Source organism: Hyla sarda, chromosome 4 (assembly GCF_029499605.1).
Source record: "Hyla sarda isolate aHylSar1 chromosome 4, aHylSar1.hap1, whole genome shotgun sequence".
In the NCBI taxonomy this organism is placed as follows: Eukaryota; Metazoa; Chordata; class Amphibia; order Anura; family Hylidae; genus Hyla; species Hyla sarda.
Window position 1 is genome coordinate 29401471 of NC_079192.1, and position 19116 is coordinate 29420586.

General features: G+C 40.9%; 1 protein-coding gene across 1 annotated transcript in view; it reads left to right on the forward strand.

Moving 5' to 3' along the window:
- IL27RA (interleukin 27 receptor subunit alpha) overlaps positions 1–19116 on the forward strand; it is a 57444-nt gene that overhangs the window by 20153 nt on the left and 18175 nt on the right. Inside the window, exons 5-10 of the mRNA XM_056570272.1 lie at positions 10707–10846; positions 11036–11189; positions 12450–12517; positions 12729–12915; positions 14126–14314; positions 14666–14767. Coding sequence (XP_056426247.1) covers positions 10707–10846; positions 11036–11189; positions 12450–12517; positions 12729–12915; positions 14126–14314; positions 14666–14767 — 840 coding nt within the window. The remainder of the gene's footprint in view (positions 1–10706; positions 10847–11035; positions 11190–12449; positions 12518–12728; positions 12916–14125; positions 14315–14665; positions 14768–19116) is intronic.

Here is a 19116-nt window from a genome sequence, read left to right on the forward strand (position 1 = left end):
CACCATAGACATCTCTCATCTCTTACAGTATACACCATAGACTTCTCTCATCTCTTACAGTATACACCATAGACATCTCTCATCTCTTACAGTATACATCATAGACTTCTCTCATCTCTTACAGTATACACCATAGACTTCTCTCATCTCTTGCAGTATACACCATAGACTTCTTTCATCTCTTACAGTATACACCATAGACATCTCTCATCTCTTACAGTATACACCATGGACATCTCTCATCTCTTACAGTATACACCATAGACATCTCTCATCTCTTACAGTATACACCATAGACTTCTCTCATCTCTTGCAGTATACACAATAGACTTCTCTCATCTCTTACAGTATACACCATAGACATCTCTCATCTCTTACAGTATACACCATAGACTTCTCTCATCTCTTACAGTATATACCATAGACTTCTCTCATCTATTACAGTATACACCATAGACTTCTCTCATCTCTTACAGTATACACCATAGACTTCTCTCATCTCTTACAGTATACACCATAGACATCTCTCATCTCTTACAGTATACACAATAGACATCTCTCATATCTCACAGTATACACCATAGACATCTCTCATCTCTTACAGTATACACCATAGACTTCTCTCATCTCTTACAGTATACACCATAGACATCTCTCATCTCTTACAGTATACACCATAGACATCTCTCATATCTCACAGTATACACCATAGACATCTCTCATCTCTTACAGTATACACCATAGACATCTCTCATATCTTACAGTATACACCATAGACATCTCTCATATCTTACAGTATACACCATAGACATCTCTCATCTCTTACAGTATACACCATAGACTTCTCTCATCTCTTACAGTATACATCATAGACATCTCTCATCTCTTACAGTATACACAATAGACATCTCTCATCTCTTACAGTATACACCATAGACGTCTCTCATCTCTTACAGTATACACCATAGACATCTCTCATCTCTTACAGTATACACCAGAGACTTCTTCATCTCTTACAGTATACACCATAGACTTCTCTCATCTATTACAGTATACACCATAGACTTCTCTCATCTTACAGTATACACCATAGACTTCTCTCATCTCTTACAGTATACACCATAGACTTCTCTCATCTCTTACAGTATACATCATAGACATCTCTCATCTCTTACAGTATACACCATAGACATCTCTCATCTCTTACAGTATACACCATAGACATCTCTCATCTCTTACAGTATACACCAGAGACTTCTTCATCTCTTACAGTATACACCATAGACTTCTCTCATCTATTACAGTATACACCATAGACTTCTCTCATCTTACAGTATACACCATAGACTTCTCTCATCTCTTAGAGTATACACCATAGACATCTCTCATCTCTTACAGTATACACCATAGACTTCTCTCATCTCTTACAGTATACACCATAGACTTCTTCATCTCTTACAGTATACACCATAGACTTCTCTCATCTATTACAGTATACACCATAGACATCTCTCATCTATTACAGTATACACCATAGACATCTCTCATCTATTACAGTATACACCATAGACTTCTCTAATCTCTTACAGTATACACCATAGACTTCTCTCATCTCTTACAGTATACACCATAGACTTCTCTCATCTCTTACAGTATACACCATAGACGTCTCTCATCTCTTACAGTATACACTATAGACTTCTCTAATCTCTTACAGTATACACAATAGACATCTCTCATCTCTTACAGTATACACCATAGATATCTCTCATCTCTTACAGTATACACCATAGACTTCTCTCATCTCTTACAGTATACACCATAGACATCTCTCATCTCTTACAGTATACACCATAGACATCTCTCATCTCTTACAGTATACACCATAGACATCTCTCATCTCTTACAGTATACACCATAGACTTCTCTCATCTCTTACAGTATACACCATAGACTTCTCTCATCTCTTACAGTATACATCATAGACATCTCTCATCTCTTACAGGATACACCATAGACATCTCTCATCTCTTACAGTATACACCATAGACTTCTCTCATCTCTTACAGTATACATCATAGACATCTCTCATCTCTTACAGTATACGCTATAGACTTCTCTCATCTCTTACAGTATACACTATAGACTTCTCTCATCTCTTACAGTATACACAATAGACATCTCTCATCTCTTACAGTATACACCATAGACATCTCTCATCTCTTACAGTATACACCATAGACTTCTCTCATCTCTTACAGTATACACCATAGACATCTCTCATCTCTTACAGTATACATCATAGACTTCTCTCATCTCTTACAGTATACACCATAGACATCTCTCATCTATTACAGTACACACCATAGACATCTCTCATCTCTTACAGTATACACCATAGACATCTCTCATCTCTTACAGTATACACCATAGACATCTCTCATCTCTTACAGTATACACCATAGACATCTCTCATCTCTTACAGTATACACCATAGACTTCTCTCATCTCTTACAGTATACACCATAGACTTCTCTCATCTCTTACAGTATACATCATAGACATCTCTCATCTCTTACAGGATACACCATAGACATCTCTCATCTCTTACAGTATACACCATAGACTTCTCTCATCTCTTACAGTATACATCATAGACATCTCTCATCTCTTACAGTATACGCTATAGACTTCTCTCATCTCTTACAGTATACACTATAGACTTCTCTCATCTCTTACAGTATACACAATAGACATCTCTCATCTCTTACAGTATACACCATAGACTTCTCTCATCTCTTACAGTATACACCATAGACATCTCTCATCTCTTACAGTATACACCATAGACATCTCTCATCTCTTACAGTATACACCATAGACATCTCTCATCTCTTACAGTATACACCATAGACATCTCTCATCTCTTACAGTATACACCATAGACTTCTCTCATCTCTTACAGTATACACCATAGACTTCTTCATCTCTTACAGTATACACCATAGACTTCTCTCATCTATTACAGTATACACCATAGACATCTCTCATCTCTTACAGTATACACCATAGACTTCTCTCATCTCTTACAGTATACACCATAGACATCTCTCATCTCTTACAGTATACACCATAGACTTCTCTCATCTCTTACAGTATACACCATAGACTTCTTCATCTCTTACAGTATACACCATAGACTTCTCTCATCTATTACAGTATACACCATAGACATCTCTCATCTATTACAGTATACACCATAGACATCTCTCATCTATTACAGTATACACCATAGACTTCTCTAATCTCTTACAGTATACACCATAGACTTCTCTCATCTCTTACAGTATACACCATAGACTTCTCTCATCTCTTACAGTATACACCATAGACGTCTCTCATCTCTTACAGTATACACTATAGACTTCTCTAATCTCTTACAGTATACACAATAGACATCTCTCATCTCTTACAGTATACACCATAGACATCTCTCATCTCTTACAGTATACACCATAGACTTCTCTCATCTCTTACAGTATACACCATAGACATCTCTCATCTCTTACAGTATACACCATAGACATCTCTCATCTCTTACAGTATACACCATAGACATCTCTCATCTCTTACAGTATACACCATAGACTTCTCTCATCTCTTACAGTATACACCATAGACTTCTCTCATCTCTTACAGTATACATCATAGACATCTCTCATCTCTTACAGGATACACCATAGACATCTCTCATCTCTTACAGTATACACCATAGACTTCTCTCATCTCTTACAGTATACATCATAGACATCTCTCATCTCTTACAGTATACGCTATAGACTTCTCTCATCTCTTACAGTATACACTATAGACTTCTCTCATCTCTTACAGTATACACAATAGACATCTCTCATCTCTTACAGTATACACCATAGACATCTCTCATCTCTTACAGTATACACCATAGACTTCTCTCATCTCTTACAGTATACACCATAGACATCTCTCATCTCTTACAGTATACATCATAGACTTCTCTCATCTCTTACAGTATACACCATAGACATCTCTCATCTATTACAGTACACACCATAGACATCTCTCATCTCTTACAGTATACACCATAGACATCTCTCATCTCTTACAGTATACACCATAGACATCTCTCATCTCTTACAGTATACACCATAGACATCTCTCATCTCTTACAGTATACACCATAGACTTCTCTCATCTATTACAGTATACACCATAGACATCTCTCATCTCTTACAGTATACATCATAGACATCTCTCATCTCTTACAGTATACACCATAGACATCTCTCATCTCTTACAGTATACACCATAGACTTCTCTCATCTCTTACAGTATACACCATAGACTTCTCTCATCTCTTACAGTATACATCATAGACATCTCTCATCTCTTACAGGATACACCATAGACATCTCTCATCTCTTACAGTATACACCATAGACTTCTCTCATCTCTTACAGTATACATCATAGACATCTCTCATCTCTTACAGTATACGCTATAGACTTCTCTCATCTCTTACAGTATACACTATAGACTTCTCTCATCTCTTACAGTATACACAATAGACATCTCTCATCTCTTACAGTATACACCATAGACTTCTCTCATCTCTTACAGTATACACCATAGACATCTCTCATCTCTTACAGTATACACCATAGACATCTCTCATCTCTTACAGTATACACCATAGACATCTCTCATCTCTTACAGTATACACCATAGACATCTCTCATCTCTTACAGTATACACCATAGACTTCTCTCATCTCTTACAGTATACACCATAGACTTCTTCATCTCTTACAGTATACACCATAGACTTCTCTCATCTATTACAGTATACACCATAGACATCTCTCATCTCTTACAGTATACACCATAGACTTCTCTCATCTCTTACAGTATACACCATAGACTTCTCTCATCTCTTACAGTATACACCATAGACGTCTCTCATCTCTTACAGTATACACTATAGACTTCTCTAATCTCTTACAGTATACACAATAGACATCTCTCATCTCTTACAGTATATACCATAGACATCTCTCATCTCTTACAGTATACACCATAGACTTCTCTCATCTCTTACAGTATACACCATAGACATCTCTCATCTCTTACAGTATACACCATAGACATCTCTCATCTCTTACAGTATACACCATAGACATCTCTCATCTCTTACAGTATACACCATAGACTTCTCTCATCTCTTACAGTATACACCATAGACTTCTCTCATCTCTTACAGTATACATCATAGACATCTCTCATCTCTTACAGGATACACCATAGACATCTCTCATCTCTTACAGTATACACCATAGACTTCTCTCATCTCTTACAGTATACATCATAGACATCTCTCATCTCTTACAGTATACGCTATAGACTTCTCTCATCTCTTACAGTATACACTATAGACTTCTCTCATCTCTTACAGTATACACAATAGACATCTCTCATCTCTTACAGTATACACCATAGACATCTCTCATCTCTTACAGTATACACCATAGACTTCTCTCATCTCTTACAGTATACATCATAGACTTCTCTCATCTCTTACAGTATACATCATAGACTTCTCTCATCTCTTACAGTATACACCATAGACATCTCTCATCTATTACAGTACACACCATAGACATCTCTCATCTCTTACAGTATACATCATAGACATCTCTCATCTCTTACAGTATACACCATAGACATCTCTCATCTCTTACAGTATACACTATAGACTTCTCTCATCTCTTACAGTATACACCATAGACTTCTCTCATCTCTTACAGTATACACCATAGACATCTCTCATCTCTTACAGTATACACCATAGACATCTCTCATCTCTTACAGTATACACCATAGACATCTCTCATCTCTTACAGTATACACCATAGATTTCTCTCATCTCTTACAGTATACACCATAGACATCTCTCATCTCTTACAGTATACACCATAGACTTCTCTCATCTCTTACAGTATACACCATAGACGTCTCTCATCTCTTACAGTATACACTATAGACTTCTCTAATCTCTTACAGTATACACAATAGACATCTCTCATCTCTTACAGTATACACCATAGACTTCTCTCATCTCTTACAGTATACACCATAGACATCTCTCATCTCTTACAGTATACACCATAGACATTTCTCATCTCTTACAGTATACACCATAGACATCTCTCATCTCTTACAGTATACACCATAGACATCTCTCATCTCTTACAGTATACACCATAGACTTCTCTCATCTCTTACAGTATACACCATAGACATCTCTCATCTCTTACAGTATACATCATAGACTTCTCTCATCTCTTACAGTATACACCATAGACGTCTCTCATCTCTTACAGTTTACACCATAGACATCTCTCATCTCTTACAGTATACATCATAGACATCTCTCATCTCTTACAGTATACACCATAGACTTCTCTCATCTCTTACAGTATACACCATAGACGTCTCTCATCTCTTACAGTGTACACCATAGATATCTCTCATCTCTTACAGTATACACTATAGACTTCTCTCATCTCTTACAGTATACACAATAGACATCTCTCATCTCTTACAGTATACACCATAGACATCTCTCATCTCTTACAGTATGCACCATAGACATCTCTCATCTCTTACAGTATACACCATAGACTTCTCTCATCTCTTACAGTATACACCATAGACTTCTCTCATCTCTTACAGTATACATTATAGACTTCTCTCATCTCTTACAGTATACACCATAGACTTCTCTCATCTCTTACAGTATACACCATGGACATTTCTCATCTCTTACAGTATACATCATAGACTTCTCTCATCTCTTACAGTATACACCATAGACTTCTCTCATCTCTTACAGTATACACCATAGACATCTCTCATCTCTTACAGTATACACCATAGACTTCTCTCATCTCTTACAGTATACACCATAGACGTCTCTCATCTCTTACAGTATACACCATAGACTTCTCTCATCTCTTACAGTATACATCATAGACATCTCTCATCTCTTACAGTATACACCATAGACTTCTCTCATCTCTTACAGTATACACCATAGACTTCTCTCATCTATTACAGTATACACCATAGACATCTCTCATCTCTTACAGTATACATCATAGACATCTCTCATCTCTTACAGTATACACCATAGACATCTCTCATCTCTTACAGTATACACCATAGACTTCTCTCATCTCTTACAGTATACACCATAGACGTCTCTCATCTCTTACAGTATACACCATAGATATCTCTCATCTCTTACAGTATACACTATAGACTTCTCTCATCTCTTACAGTATACACAATAGACATCTCTCATCTCTTACAGTATACACCATAGACATCTCTCATCTCTTACAGTATACACCATAGACATCTCTCATCTCTTACAGTATACACCATAGACTTCTCTCATCTCTTACAGTATACACCATAGACTTCTCTCATCTCTTACAGTATACATTATAGACTTCTCTCATCTCTTACAGTATACACCATAGACTTCTCTCATCTCTTACAGTATACACCATAGACATCTCTCATCTCTTACAGTATACACCATAGACTTCTCTCATCTCTTACAGTATACACCATAGACATCTCTCATCTCTTACAGTATACATCATAGACTTCTCTCATCTCTTACAGTATACACCATAGACATCTCTCATCTCTTACAGTATACACAATAGACATCTCTCATCTCTTACAGTATACACCATAGACTTCTCTCATCTCTTACAGTATACATCATAGACTTCTCTCATCTCTTACAGTATACACCATAGACTTCTCTCATCTATTACAGTATACACCATAGACATCTCTCATCTCTTACAGTATACACCATAGACTTCTCTCATCTCTTACAGTATACATCATAGACATCTCTCATCTCTTACAGTATACGCTATAGACGTCTCTCATCTCTTACAGTATACACAATAGACTTCTCTAATCTCTTACAGTATACACAATAGACATCTCTCATCTCTTACAGTATACACCATGGACATTTCTCATCTCTTACAGTATACACCATAGATATCTCTCATCTCTTACAGTATACACCATAGACTTCTCTCATCTCTTACAGTATACACCATAGACATCTCTCATCTCTTACAGTATACACCATAGACTTCTCTCTTCTCTTACAGTATACATCTTAGACATCTCTCATCTCTTACAGTATACACCATAGATATCTCTCATCTCTTACAGTATACACCATAGACTTCTCTCATCTCTTACAGTATACACCATAGACTTCTCTCATCTCTTACAGTATACATCATAGACATCTCTCATCTCTTACAGTATACACCATAGACTTCTCTCATCTCTTACAGTATACACCATAGACATCTCTCATCTCTTACAGTATACACCATAGACTTCTCTCTTCTCTTACAGTATACATCTTAGACATCTCTCATCTCTTACAGTATACACCATAGATATCTCTCATCTCTTACAGTATACACCATAGACTTCTCTCATCTCTTACAGTATACACCATAGACATCTCTCATCTCTTACAGTATACACAATAGACATCTCTCATCTCTTACAGTATACACCATAGACTTCTCTCATCTCTTACAGTATACATCATAGACATCTCTCATCTCTTACAGTATACACTATAGACTTCTCTAATCTCTTACAGTATACACAATAGACATCTCTCATCTCTTACAGTATACACCATGGACATTTCTCATCTCTTACAGTATACACCATAGATATCTCTCATCTCTTACAGTATACACCATAGACTTCTCTCATCTCTTACAGTATACACCATAGACATCTCTCATCTCTTACAGTATACACCATAGACTTCTCTCTTCTCTTACAGTATACATCTTAGACATCTCTCATCTCTTACAGTATACACCATAGATATCTCTCATCTCTTACAGTATACACCATAGACTTCTCTCATCTCTTACAGTATACACCATAGACTTCTCTCATCTCTTACAGTATACATCATAGACATCTCTCATCTCTTACAGTATACACCATAGACTTCTCTCATCTCTTACAGTATACACCATAGACATCTCTCATCTCTTACAGTATACACCATAGACTTCTCTCATCTCTTACAGTATACACCATAGACTTCTCTCATCTCTTACAGTATACACCATAGACATCTCTCATCTCTTACAGTATACACCATAGACATCTCTCATCTCTTACAGTATACACCATAGACTTCTCTCATCTCTTACAGTATACATCATAGACATCTCTCATCTCTTACAGTATACACCATAGACTTCTCTCATCTCTTACAGTATACACCATAGACATCTCTCATCTATTACAGTATACACCATAGACATCTCTCATCTCTTACAGTATACACCATAGACTTCTCTCTTCTCTTACAGTATACATCTTAGACATCTCTCATCTCTTACAGTATACACCATAGATATCTCTCATCTCTTACAGTATACACCATAGACTTCTCTCATCTCTTACAGTATACACCATAGACATCTCTCATCTCTTACAGTATACACCATAGACATCTCTCATCTCTTACAGTATACACCATAGACTTCTCCCATCTCTTACAGTATACACCATAGACATCTCTCATCTCTTACAGTATACATCATAGACTTCTCTCATCTCTTACAGTATACACCATAGACATCTCTCATCTCTTACAGTATACACAATAGACATCTCTCATCTCTTACAGTATACACCATAGACTTCTCTCATCTCTTACAGTATACATCATAGACTTCTCTCATCTCTTACAGTATACACCATAGACTTCTCTCATCTCTTACAGTATACACCATAGACATCTCTCATCTCTTACAGTATACACCATAGACATCTCTCATCTCTTACAGTATACACAATAGACATCTCTCATCTCTTACAGTATACACCATGGACATTTCTCATCTCTTACAGTATACACCATAGATATCTCTCATCTCTTACAGTATATACCATAGACTTCTCTAATCTCTTACAGTATACACCATAGACATCTCTCATCTCTTACAGTATACACCATAGACTTCTCTCATCTCTTACAGTATACATCATAGACTTCTCTCATCTCTTACAGTATACACCATAGACATCTCTCATCTCTTACAGTATACATCATAGACATCTCTCATCTCTTACAGTATACACCATAGACTTCTCTCATCTCTTACAGTATACATCATAGACTTCTCTCATCTCTTACAGTATACATCATAGACTTCTCTCACCTCTTACAGTATACACCATAGATATCTCTCATCTCTTACAGTATACACCATAGACATCTCTCATCTCTTACAGTATACACCATAGACATCTCTCATCTCTTACAGTATACACCATAGACTTCTCTCATCTATTACAGTATACACCATAGACTTCTCTCATCTCTTACAGTATACACCATAGACTTCTCTCATCTCTTACAGTATACATCATAGACTTCTCTCATCTCTTACAGTATACACCATAGACATCTCTCATCTCTTACAGTATACACCATAGACATCTCTCATCTCTTACAGTATACACCATAGACTTCTCTCATCTCTTACAGTATACACCATAGACTTCTCTCATCTCTTGCAGTATTCATCCGGCCTCCTTCACTTAATTCGTCCATCTTGGATTGTTACAGTTTAGAAGTGAACTGGAATCATCCAGAGGAAGATCTTCATATTCCAGTGGAGTTGAGGTATCGCATACTGGGAGCTCAGAACTGGACCGAGGTCAGTAATAATAAGTGGCGGTATATGGAAACCTGCTACATAGCATTATAGATATTGCATTAGTCATAAAACATACTAACATATAGCTGTAATTGCCGGTCATATCTGTATTTTCAGTGATACGATTACTTGTTGCTTTTGGTAGGACAATAGTAAATCTATCTAATTTTTTTGATCTGAAAACAACAGGTAGATGAGAGTGACCTGGAGACAAGTAGATATGTATTGGAGGACCCGGTGCCGTATACACAGTATGAGTTCCAGATCCGATATCTACCAGATGGGACCAATAATAAAGGAAGTATATGGAGTGACAGTCACGTCTTAACCAGTTCAGAGATGGGTAAGAGAAGTCCATCAGTCTACTTGTCTTTCTCCAAAACCTTTTTACCATCCTACCCCACATTTTTCTACCTACTACCAGTTTCTCATGTCCCTTAATCCAGCACTGAGCACCAATGAGCCCCAGTTGTCCCGTTTAGCTCTGGGATCTTCAAATGCCTAATATATTTAATGATGTTTATCTCAGAGGAAACAATGGGATCAAAAAGTTACAGGAGTACTTCGGAGAACTAAACCCATAGCCCATCCTTTACCTCTCACCAACCTATTTAATTGTCTAAATATCATTCATTAGCTATATACAGTATAGCAGTTTTCCCTCTTTGGTTGTCACCTACATGCATGTGTAGCAATAACATCATCCAGCCATCCACTCTGTCTCTGTCCAGGTCCCTCTCTGAAAGCAGCCCCCACCCTCCTGGGAGACACAGACCATGTGGTTTCTGCCCTGCACTGAGGAGTCATGCTCTCTTTAGTGATGATAACTGAGAGGTGTGTGCAGTCTTAGCTACTGAATCTCTTTCTGCTTTTCAGAGCAGGAGGGTGGCAGCTGCTCTCAGAGAGTGAGCTGGCTGGCAAAGCAGAGCTGCAATGATTGATGGTAGATATAGGCATGGGGAGGAAATGATGGCAAACCATATGAAGCAGCCAGAGAAGACAACACGGTCCACAGAAGCCATGCATAAAAGACAGAATGGTGTACAGGGAACATATCCAAAAAGTGTGGTGGCTTTGTGGTTATATATATATATATATATATATATATATATATATATATATCTCCTTCCCTGGAGTTCCCCTTTGAAGATTCAACCAGTTCATCTTTATTTCCCCCAAGCTACCAATGATATTAGATTGTAGACTAGGTTTAGGCCACCACACCATTCATACGCTCCAGCTTAGTTTGTCCTCACCCCCACTCCCATTGTTCATAACTACAAGCCCAACTCTCTGTATTTCCACCAGTTGTCACCTCGTCCATGTATATATGTCACTAATCCTGAGAAGAAAGTCCATGTTCACTTCCCCTCATCTGTTCTCCATGTCATCCCATTGTATCATTACACATGGACGTTATGGACCTGCACCCTCTTTCGTATATGTGTATCACCTATAGTGTAACGTCACCATACAATGCCACCAGGTTCTTGTGTCTTCTTGGTCTCCCCTCCCCCTCATCACACCTTGAGTTCTCTTTTTACCACCTCGGTCTTCATCCATGATCCCATCTCACATCATCTCTCATGTTCCCCTTTCTTAGCTCCTAATGGAAGTGTCGATGTATGGAGAAGTTTACAGAATGGATCTTCACTTCTAATAATGTGGAAGGTAAAGCTGTATTTAAAGCTTAGTTGGTTGCCCATGGAAACAGACAACAGTTTAGCTCTGCTCCTGTTGTCAGACATGTGACCTGACAGCTTTTAACTATGTAATCTGATTTCTACCATGGATTCAGTCCACTGTATAAAAATGATGTCATCAGTAGAGAAGAACATGGCGGTGGCACTGATACTACGCTTCCTTCTGTTTGTTGATGCAGCCGCTTGACCATCGCTCTGCTAGGGGAAATATCCTTGGTTACCAAGTGACTTATGGGGCTGAGGAGATGACCACTGAGGAGCCATGTTGTAGCAAGATGCTCCCGGCCCAGTCCACACCAGTGTGTGTCAGAGCCAGGAATTCTGAGGGACTAGGACCCCCAATGTGTGTGACCCCACTGTGTACAGGTGACGTATCACTGTCCTATATCACGTTATATGTCCAAATACAGTGCAATGTTCTTTAATTCCTCTTGTCACTTTCTATCGTACTCTAATTCCTTCTGTCACTGTTCATTTCCCTTTAAAGGAATACAGCAGGATAAGGGATAAGTGTCTTATCGCGAGAGGTCCGACCGCTGGCAGCCCTGCATTCTCGCGTATGGGGACCTGGCATTGCCATTGCTCTTCGCGGCTAATGTTCATGTCGTCGACCTCACTAAGAGGTCGACAGACACTCCCCCTCTATTCATCTCTATGGGAGAGGCAGGGATGCATGAATGCGACATCTCCTCCTCTCCCATAGAGGTACATGGAGGAGGCGCGTCGGACGCTGCATGACGCCACAGCATGGGGAGAGCCGCGGCAGAGCCAGGGCCCTGTACAGCAGATTGTGGGGGGTCCCAGAGTTTGGCCCCCCCAGCGATCAGACATTTATCCCCTATCCTGCAGTAACGGCATTAGATGTGTAAAGGCTGCAGTACTCCTTTAATACCTCCTGTCACTATGCATTGTTCTCAAATCTCTCCTGTCCCTCTGCCTTATCCTGCAATTTCTTCTGTTACTGTGCATTGTCCTGTAATTTTCCGTCACTGTGCATCATCTTGTAATGCCTCCTGTCACTGTTCGTAGACCTGTGATTCCTCCTGTCACTGTGCATCATCTTGTAATGCCTCCTGTCACTGTTCGTAGACCTGTGATTCCTCCTGTCACTGTGCATCATCTTGTAATGCCTCCTGTCACTGTTCGTAGACCTGTGATTCCTCCTGTCACTGTGCATCATCTTGTAATGACTCCTGTCACTGTTTGTAGACCTGTGATTCCTCCTGTCACTGTGCATCATCTTGTAATGACTCCTGTCACTGTTTGTAGACCTGTGATTCCTCCTGTCACTGTGCATCATCTTGTAATGCCTCCTGTCACTGTTCGTAGACCTGTGATTCCTCCTGTCACTGTGCATTGTCCTCTAATTCCTCCTGTCACTGCTGGTTTTCCTGTGATTCCTCCTGTCACTTTGCGTTATCCTGTAATTCCTTCTGTCACAGTTCATTGTTTCACTGTGCCTTATCCTGTAGTTCCTCCTGTCACTGTGGTTCTGTGATTCCTCCTGTCACTGTTTGTTATCCTGTGATTCCTGCAGTCTTCTTTGATTATTATTCTGTGATAATTGTTCTCACAGATGAAGATATTTTTGACTGCAAAGTCTGGGGAGACTTAAAGGGAAGGATCAGTGTTTTGTGTGAAGACAATTTGAGGGCTGAGAAGGTTCTGAGCTACATAATAGAGTGGAGAGACCTGAGAGAAGGTGGAGAGACGGGGGTGCAGTGGACCAGGCGCCGGACGGTCAATGAGACATTCGTGCTTCCAGGTGAGGTGATCTGCTCAACTCGCTACAGGTCAGGTACTAGAGGAGGAGGCAGGTGCATTTCTATGAAGCCCGGGTGACCCTGGGACTTGCTGATGGCTTCCGAGTTGCTTATCTACTTCATGCATACTGCAGTTTAAGAGCAGCTCAATAGGTCAGTGTTTCCCAACCTTGGTGCCTCCAGCTGTTGCAAAACTACAACTCCTGGCATGCCTGGAAAGCCTTTGGTTGTCCGGGCTTGCTGTGAGTTGTAGTTTTGCAACAGCTGGAGGCACCCTGGTTGGAAAGCACTGCAATAGGTGATTGATATTCATAATAATCATACATATTGCCTTTTGAAATCTCTCCCTACAGGTAATTTTACTTCTGGGGTCCCCTACTTCATCTCCGTATATGTCCTCTACAACAATAGCTGCGCTAGGACCTTCTCTATGGATTTATATAGCCGGGAGGAAGGTAAGCGCCTAACCTGGAATAGGCACATGTGACCTAAAGTAGCATAAAGGTTCAAACATGTAGCATAAAAGTCCAAACATGTATCATAAAGCTCCAAAAATAGTTTATGTGTGTTTTAAAGATATTAAAGGATGGTCGGCATCACTTGGGTACCCATTACTGTTCCCTTTCATGTATGCAGACCAATTATTCTCTTCCCATTTCTACTTTAGCTAGTTACTATGCATACTCAGCTGGGCCAAGTGTACATGTGTACTAAAAAGGAGAGAGCTAAGGAGAGAGGATAGGGCTTGTTAAAATTCAATTGTTTGTTCCTCTGTTCTTCAACATGTTAACTGGGGAGAGTTACACATTAGATTAGGTTCGGTGGTCCCCACAAAAATAGTGAGGTCCTGCTGACATTAAAGGGGAACTCCAGTAAATAACATCTTATCCCCTATCTGAATATTTGTGATTGTGTATCTACGGCTACCTAATAGAGATACATGGAGTGGAGGTGTTGACCACAGTTTCATGAGGGGGGTCAACAATCTCCTAAGAAGGCGAACCCCACGCGATCAGACACTTAATCCCTATCCTGTGGATCTTCACATAAAGAAATGCACAGAGCAGTCACCCGGTGAGTTGATAGCAGTCTAGTATCTCACTTCACATCGATTCGGTTTTACCGAAGCAGGGAGGCGGTAGATGGAAGCGGGGGAATTCAGGCGCCGGGCCACAGCTTTATCTCACCGTCAGGTGCTTCGTCAACCCCCGGAGGGGTCATCATGTTCACTCCGCAGTTTTAATTACCTATAGTATCACATGAATGGGTGTGAGCCAAAAATTAACCCTTAGTGTGCCTATAGCAAAACCAAGTAAACGAAAAACATATGGAGGAACGAACTTACATGTGAACAGGGACCAAGCAAATAGAAGGTCAGATTAAGGCACCTAATTCATCCTCATCATTAAGGCCCAATGGGCCTGTTGCAATTACTCTCAGAATCCATCTGGATTCTTTTAATAGTAATGTCTGGTGCCTGTCTTTACCTTGGGTAGTAGTTTCCACTCTTTCAAGAGCTCCAAACTTTAATGTAATGCCATCATTGTTATAATATTTAGACATAATGATGGACATTAATCAAGGGGTTTAGTCAGGTTTTCTTTACTATAATTGTCGCAACTGCAACTACGTGTGTTTTTGTGCGACAATTTGCGTGACGAACAAGAAAAGCAAGAAAATTCTAACTTGCTTACGTAGTTAATTTACTCCAGCTCCAACATGGAGCAGGAAAAGCTACTGCCGCCCGGGCTCCGACATACTTTCTCCCCGCTACCCTCACGTCGCTACAGGGACACTGCAGTGATTTACATCCCCCCCTCTCACCTGCCAGCGCCACACAACTCCCATCTGTCTGCTAACTGTTGCAAGACTACAAGTCCCAGCATGCCCTTACAGTGAGGACACGCTGGGAGTTGTAGTCTTGTAGCAGTGGGAGCTGAGCGGCGTGGGCGGGAGACAAGGGGGGGATGTATATCAGTGTCCCCAATCATTATTAAGTGAGAGTAGCGGGGAGGCAGTATGAGGGCTCCTTATAAGATATACCGGCGCCGCAGACTCCAAAATCCCCTGCTGTCATTTCACATTTCCCGCTGGGTCCTGTGATTGGCCAGGACCAGCAGCCAATCATAGGACCTGACCGGAACAGTGACATGATTAGGGGATATAGGAGTCTATCAGGGGGGGTCCGTCAGCATACACCCTCCCCGTACCCCCCCCCCCCCCAGCCTTCACCTGCACTGTATCCGGCCTCCGACCCCACCAGCACCCCTCTCACCCCCAGCCCCCCAGCCTTCACCTGCACTGTGCCCGGCCTCCGCTCCCACGTCTTCGGTTGCGCCAGCCTCCGCTCCCACGTCTTCGGTTGCGCCGATGCATTGCCATAGAATGAGATTTGCCATAGAATGAGATGGTCCGCCTCCATCACATCCTATTGGCTCACACTTGTCACATGACATATTTAACTGTCACGCATCGACGCGCACAGCAGTCTCAGTTTGGCTATCAAAGGGAGGGGATCTTCAGAAGCTGAAGCTGCTCGGAGCCATCCGAAGGCAAATCTCATTCTATTGCAATGCATACAGACTGCGCATGGCCAGCTGGACTCCCTACGCAGATTGCGTAGGGAAGGACAACTGAGCACACACAATACTAACTTTAGCCCTATGCTATTTGCGTAGTGCTGCACCTGTGCTGTACTACTTTACCTGCGCCCGATGCTCTACTGTATGTTTCCCGCTCCCTGAGAGTTAACGGGGGAGGGGAGTAGAGCTGCGGGCGTGGGGTGTAGTAAGTGCTCTCGGGGAGGCACGCTGATGACAGCACTATCGGGCATAGGGGTCCCGATAGCGCTGTAGATCTATAAAACAGTAAATGTAATAAATGAGTAAATGTATGAGCCGTATGAGCTGAGTAAATGTATGAGCTTCTGTGGCCCGATTGAATCCGTGCAGCTTCAGCTATCACAGGGAGAGGAGATCCCCTCCCTGTGATAGCCAAACTGAGACTGCTGTGCGCGTCGATGCGTGACGGTTAAAAATGTCACGTGACAAGTGTGAGCCAATAAGATGTGATGGAGGCGGAGCATCTCATTCTATGGCAAATCTCAATCTATGGCAATGCACCAGCCTGACGTCCCTCCGTCAGTGACGTCACTCGCAGGGCTCTATCTCTGTCTGTGTGTCTCTGTCTGTGTGTGACTGTGTGTGACTCTGTGTGTGTTTGTGTGTGTGTGACTGTGTGTGACTCTCTGTGTGTGTGTGCCCGGGCTCCCTTTGCAGGACTAAACTCCCAGCATGCCCTTACTGTAAGGACATGCTCGGAGTTGTAGTTGTGCAGTGCAGGCGAATGACAAGCTTGTCCCCTGCCCCCAGCTGCAGGACTACAACTCCCAGCATGTCCTTACTGTAAGGGCATGCTGGGAGTTGTAGTCCTGCAGCTGGGGGCAGGGGACAAGCTTGTCACTTGCCCACACATCTCCTGCACCACACAACTACAACTCCCAGCATGTCCTTACTGTAAGGGCATGCTGGGAGTTGTAGTTGTGCGGGGCGGGAGATGTGCGAGCAGGTGATAATAAATGTACTAACCCATTTTTTTTTCTACTCATTTCAGATCCGTGTATCCTGTGGACTCCTTCGGATTCGGTGGACTACTTTGATGACCAGCATTTTTTCTTTGTTTGATTTTAATAAAAGGGTTAACGAGGGCTTGTGGGGGAGTGTTTTTTGTAATAATTTTTTTTTAAACCTGTTGTGTTTTTTCCTTACTTTACTTGACAGGCTTAGTAGTGGAAGCTGTCTTATAGACGGAGTCCATTACTAAGCTGGGCTTAGCATTAGCCACAAAAACAGCTAGCGCTAACCCCCAATTATTACCCCGGTACCCAACGCCACAGGGGTGACGGGAAGAGCCGGTACCAACAGGCCAGGATCGTCAAAAATGGCGCTCCTGGGCCTAGGCGGTAACAGGCTGGCGTTATTTAGGCTGGGGAGGGCCAGTAACAATGGTCCTCGTCCACCCTGGTAACGTCAGGCTGTTACTGTTTGGTTGGTATTTGGCTGAGAAAAAAAATAGGGGGGACCCTACGCGTTTTTTTTTAAATAAATAGTTAAATATAAAAAAACAAAAACGCATAGGGTTCCCCCTATTATTTTTTTCAGCCAAATACCAACCAAACAGTAACAGCTTGACGTTACCAGGATGGGCGAGGACCATTGTTACTGGCCCTCCCCAGCCTAAATAATGCCAGCCTGTTACCACCTAGGCCCAGGAGCGCCATTTTTGATGCTCCGGGCCTGTTGGTATAGGCTCTTCCCGGCACCCCTGTGGTGTTGGGTACCAGGGGAATCATTGGGGGTTAGCGCTAGATGTTTTTGTGGCTAACGCTAAGCCCGGCTTAGTTATGGACTCCGTCTGTAAGACAGCTTCCACTACTAAGCCTGTCCAGTAAGTAAAAAAAAAAAAACACAACCGGTTTAAAAAAAATGATATTACAAAAAACACTCCCCCACAAGCCCTCGTTAACCCTTTTATTAACATCAAGCAAAGAAAAACGCTGGTCGTCGAAGTAGTCCACCGAATCCGAAGGAGTCCACAGGATACACAGATCTGTAGAAGAAGTAACAAAAAAAAAAAAAAATGAGTAAGTACATTTAGGGAGAAAAAACAGTGTTAAAAAAATGTAATAAACACACACACATTATATATATATATATATATATATATATATATATATATATATATATATATGCACATTTTTTTTCAAAGCTGCAAAGTGGTGTTCTGTAGTCATTATTTGGTTTTT